The 5,090-nt window shown below is 55.3% G+C and overlaps 1 protein-coding gene across 1 annotated transcript; it reads right to left on the bottom strand.

Moving 5' to 3' along the window:
* Positions 1–215: 215 nt before the first annotated feature.
* Fzd7 (frizzled class receptor 7) lies at positions 216–4,879 on the bottom strand. The gene has a single exon (XM_046463100.2). It carries the CDS (start codon positions 4,039–4,041, stop codon positions 2,317–2,319), a length of 1,725 nt encoding a protein of 574 aa, XP_046319056.1. The 5' UTR covers positions 4,042–4,879; the 3' UTR covers positions 216–2,316.
* Positions 4,880–5,090: the final 211 nt, after the last annotated feature.

Here is a 5,090-nt window from a genome sequence, read left to right as displayed (position 1 = left end):
TGGGAGACAGAAGCAGGGACAAAGAAAAAAGAATAAAAAAGGACAGTTGAGGCATTCATTATAGTCTGTATTTTAAAAGGTAGGGGGAAAGACCTTAATAGTATTCACCAGCCTCCTCTATGGGGGATACACTCCTTGGTATCCCTCCCTCCTTTCCATAGCACAAAGCTTTGTTCTTTGGTTTAATATCACAAAAATAGGAAATAAACATTCACTTTGTATTTAAAAAAATTTATTTGTGATCTGTACATGTGATAGTGGGGCTTCATTGTAGACCTTTAAAGGCAAAACAAAACAAAACAAAAATTCAAAGTAAAAATGTATAAATACAATATATATTTTCTTACAAAAATGGGAGATTTACAAAATATACATACTGCACTTGTCTCTATTTTACAAATTTCACATGCACTTAAGAGATACAACACAAAAGATGCCAAAACCTGTGTAGTGGCAGTTCAAAGGTGAGACAGTTTTGAAGGTTTAAGAAACACAAGATCAACTTTAGATTTAATGTAAAAGCAGCTCCACTCATCTGAACATTACATATACAAAGTAACTTCCTGACAGTACCCTCTGATTGGCATTTAAAAACTGTTGGAGAAACAGAATAGTGTTGCAAGATTGGAGGATAATGTCAAAGGTGGAGTAAAGTTTAGCTTCCATGATCTTCTGCTCAGCTTTACACCATTATGCAAAAGAACCAGAGTTCTGTTACAGAAAAAAAAAAGTACATGATTTAAGATTAATAAATTTAAGTCTTCCAGCACATTTCAAAGAACTCCAGAATCACTTTGAAGTTTACCTTCTTTTAATGACTTTCTTTAAAAATGGGGCCCATAGTTCAAACTTTCCTCTTCACTCACTATCATTTCTGCAGATCACCTCCTCACCTAACCAATCAGGGTCAACATACACATGATGTTTTATAAACAGATTATGGAACCAAGAAAAAAAATAGGCAAAATGATTCTTTTACCCTTTTTAAGATTTAACTTTCCTTTATTATGAGGCTGAAGGCAGTATGTTTTTCCTTTTATCCTGAAGAATCCAAATTGGAAGGAGAAAGTAGAAAACCTAAATGTAGGTTTACGGGGAGGGGAAAAAAAGAGGGTGGGCAGATTTCCTTAAACATTTTAACACAGCCTGTTGGATCATGTGTTCTGAATTAAATGTGCTTAAAACAAACAACAAAACTCTTTGCATTTCCTTTATCCAAGTCAGAACCTCTGGCTGAATGGGACATGGACGCACAGAGCCCTTCACTTTTCCTTAAAAAGGAATGTTTATCTCAACCAAATTAACAATCAAAGAGAAGCTCAGCTTTGCACTGCTCTGCCTATAAAAGTTGCTGTCTTCCCAGTTATGCCTTTCCACAGGGAGACACTTTGGTTTCCTCTTTTGTCTCTTACAACAAAGACAAGGGGGAAAATGCATTCCTGTTTTGAAAAGCAACAAGTCATCACTTCTTTTCAGGGTATTAAACCAAATAAAACACCCTTCTTTTGGCCTCCTGCCTTCTCCAGAAAATGAAAAAGTAGCAGAAATACCTACTACTGGGTTCCTTGGCCTCATCTGGAAATGTTATCGTCATTTCTTTTGCATGCTCGCATTAGGATTCTAGCAGGCAGGCCTCCCAGGATTTCCAAATGCTTATTTTACAAGACTTGAAAGGAACAGGGGAGGAAAAACAGGCGGGAGGGGGCAGGGGAGGAAAGACTGTAATGTCTGACCCTGGAAATTAACCCATCTGGGCTCCAGTTTGGCCCCAGTGAAAAGAGATTATGGTTTGACCACATCTTGACAAGGACACCGCAGGGGTTCTCCCTCTTCCCAACAAAGCCGCTGCTGCCGACAGAGCTGTACCTTTCTCCCGGGCCCCACAGGAGTGAGGACAGGCCACTTGCCTTGCACAGGCGTATCGCTCACAGCCCCAGCTCAAACCCGGAGCCAGGAAGAACTCACAGCAGTCTCTGCTGGTCTCACTCTTCTGGATGAGCCCAGGCGGGTCCATACCTTTCACAGTTAACATCATTCTTTACCTTTCTAAACATCACCATCACCATCACCATCATCATCATCTTGCAAGTCTTTGCCAGAATCTTTTCATCCAAACCGCCTTTACAATCAGGTCTCCTTTCCAAATCTCTTCCCACTTCCAAATAACTTCTAGCTTCCAGGTCACTTTTCAGGGGAGGTGGACAAGTTATGGAAACACTCTCCCCCACCCCCACCCCCACCCCCCGCAGTTCTTTCCCTACCGCGCCTCGCCCCCTCCCAGGGGTAGGTAGGCAAGGGTGGGGGAAGGGCCAGGGCTCATACCGCAGTCTCCCCTTTGCTGCTGTGGCTGAGTCTGTGGTAGAAGCGGCGCCACGACTGCAGGGTCTTGCCCGACCAGATCCAGAAGCCGGTGGTGATGCCCACGATCATGGTCATCAGATATTTGATCATGAAGACGGTGAAATCCGGGCTCATGGGCGGGAAGTGGCCTGGCGGGCAGGGTACGGCGTAGCTCTTGCACGTCTGCAGGAGCCAGGTGCGCTCCCAGTGCTCCCGGAAGGCCTGCTCATAGAAATAGCAGGCCAGCACGATGGTGGCTGGCACGGTGTAAAGCACACTAAAGACGCCGATGCGCACCATGAGCTTCTCCAGCTTCTCTGTCTTGGTGCCGTCGTGCTTCATGATGGTGCGAATTCTAAAGAGAGACACGAAGCCCGCCAGCAGGAAGGACGTGCCGATGAAGAGGTAGACGAACAGAGGCGCCAGCACAAAGCCCCGAAGGGCGTCCACGCTTGACAGGCCCACGTAGCACACCCCGCTGAGCAGGTCCCCATCCACCTGGCCCATGGCCAGGATGGTGATGGTCTTGACCGCTGGCACGGCCCACGCGGCCAGATGGAAATACTGCGAGTTGGCCTCAATGGCCTCGTGGCCCCACTTCATGCCCGCCGCCAGGAACCAAGTGAGCGACAGAATGACCCACCAGATGGAGCTGGCCATGCCAAAGAAGTAGAGCACCATGAAGAGGATGGTGCAGCCCTCCTTCTTAGTGCCCTGCGCCACCGTGCGGTAGCCGTCGTCGGAGAAGCGCTCCACACACACGGCGCGATCCTCCAGGAGGAAGCCCGCCACGTGCGCGACGGCCACCATGAAGTAGCAGCCCGACAGGAAGATGATGGGCCGCTCTGGGTAGCTGAAGCGCCGCATGTCCACTAGGTAGGTGAGTACGGTGAAGAGCGTTGAAGCGCAGCACAGCACCGACCACACGCCCACCCAGAGGCGAGCAAAGCGCCTTTCCTCCTCCTTAAAGTACATAAGGCCATTAGCACGGCCCGGCTCGCACGGGGCGCCGCAGTCGCGCTCACCCAGGAAGCGATAGCCCAGGTAGGGGGGCACCTTGAGCTGGCGGGGACACGAGAAGGGGAAGGCGGAGCGGCTTCTGCCATCTGCGGCCCCCGGGGGCGCCGCAGTGAAGGGCGGTTCCAGCAGGTAGGGCGCGGTAGGATAGGCTGTGGCACCACTGCCCGGGCCCCCGGAGCCGTCAGACGTGTTCTGACCCACGCAGATCTCGCCAGCACCGTGCACGGGGAAGTTCTCGCAGCGCAGCCGCTCTGGCCACTGGAAGCCGAACTTGTTCATGAGCGCCTCGCAGCCCTGGCGGGCGCGCTCACACAAGGAGCGACACGGAGGGATAGCCTGATCCAGCACGGTGCACACTGGCGCGTACATGGAGCACAGGAAGAAGCGCAGCTCGGGAGAACATTGTACCTTCACCAGCGGGTAGAACTGGTGCACCTCGAGGCCCGCGTCCTCTTGGTTCGTGTGGCCCAGCAGGTTGGGCAGGATGGTCTGGTTGTAGGCGATGTCCGTGCACAGCGGGATGGAGATGGGCTGGCAGAAGCCGTGATCAGGCACCGAGATGCCCTTTTCGCCGTGGTATGGCTGCGCCCCGGTGCCCGCGGGCAGCGCGCCCAGCAGCGCCAGCACCAGGGCGCACAGGCCCAGGGGCAAGCGCGACGCTGCTGCGCCAGGCCCCCGCATCGCCGGCCGCGGGTGCAGCGGTGTTCTCAGTCGGAGGAGTGAGACCAGACGACTGGGAGAGGCTGAGATGCGGGGAGGCGCCGCCGCGCCCGGCGCATGAGAGTCCTCCCGGCGCCGGGGCCGGGCCGTGGGCGGCGCGGAGCCGAGGGCGCTGCCGCTGGGTGCCTGAGCCACGGGGGCGAGGCCGCCAGCCGCGGGGGCGCCGCAGCCGCCTCTGCTGGGCACTCCGGAGGCCACCGGGGCCCCAAACACGTCCGCCTGGGCACGGGGCTCCGAGGGGGGCCGCCTTGCCCTCCCCGCCGAGACGTAACGGTGCGGCTTTCTTTGCGGCAAGGAGCAACAAGCGTCTCCGGTTACCCTTCAAAGTTTGCCCAAGTCTCTCGACCCCCAGCGCACAGCAAAGCGCACGTCCCCCACACCAAGTCCAGCCCCGCCAGGCGAGAGCCCGGCGCCGCCGCCTGCTCGCCCTGGTCGCCGCCTCGGCGGTACTGCTCCGCCTCCTCGCCTCGAGGCTCCGCTGGCCGCCGCCTCCTCCTGCGCCTCCTCCTCCACACCCCGCACCTTCTCCAGCCCCGAAAGCTCGGCCCCAAGTTTCACCCAAGAGGCTGGTTCTTGCTCTCAGTCTGATCGGCTCCTAGGAGCCAAACAGCTTGGGTAGTTCGCTTTGGAAATCCAGTTACACCGTGTCTGAATCTTCAAGGCCCTTGGCGCCCACGGCCTGGATCCGGTCCCCCCAGCTCCGCGCCGCCCTGGCCCCCGAGTCCCGGCGCCCGCCGCCGCCGCCGCCCGCCCGTGGGGAGCGCGGAGTAACGCCTGGGAGCTGCGCTAGTGGCCAGAAGAAGCATCGGGCTCGCGGGGTTCCGGGCCGCCCCGCCTCCTCCCCTCCCCCCATTCACAAACCACTCCGGGGGCGGGCCCCCGAGCCCCCGGGCGGCCCAATGACGGCCTTTGTTTTCTCTGTAGTCGCCTCCCGGTTGGGTGGAAGTCGGAAGGGGCGGGCAAGGGAACAGGGGAGGCGGTGTCTGCAGCGCTCTGGGCGGATTCCTGAG

Source organism: Marmota monax, unplaced genomic scaffold (genome assembly GCF_021218885.2).
Source record: "Marmota monax isolate L192 unplaced genomic scaffold, Marmota_monax_Labrador192_F-V1.1 WCK01_AAM20220418_F8-fsc00095, whole genome shotgun sequence".
NCBI lineage: Eukaryota > Metazoa > Chordata > Mammalia > Rodentia > Sciuridae > Marmota > Marmota monax.
This window is presented reverse-complemented; position numbering and strand designations above follow the sequence as displayed.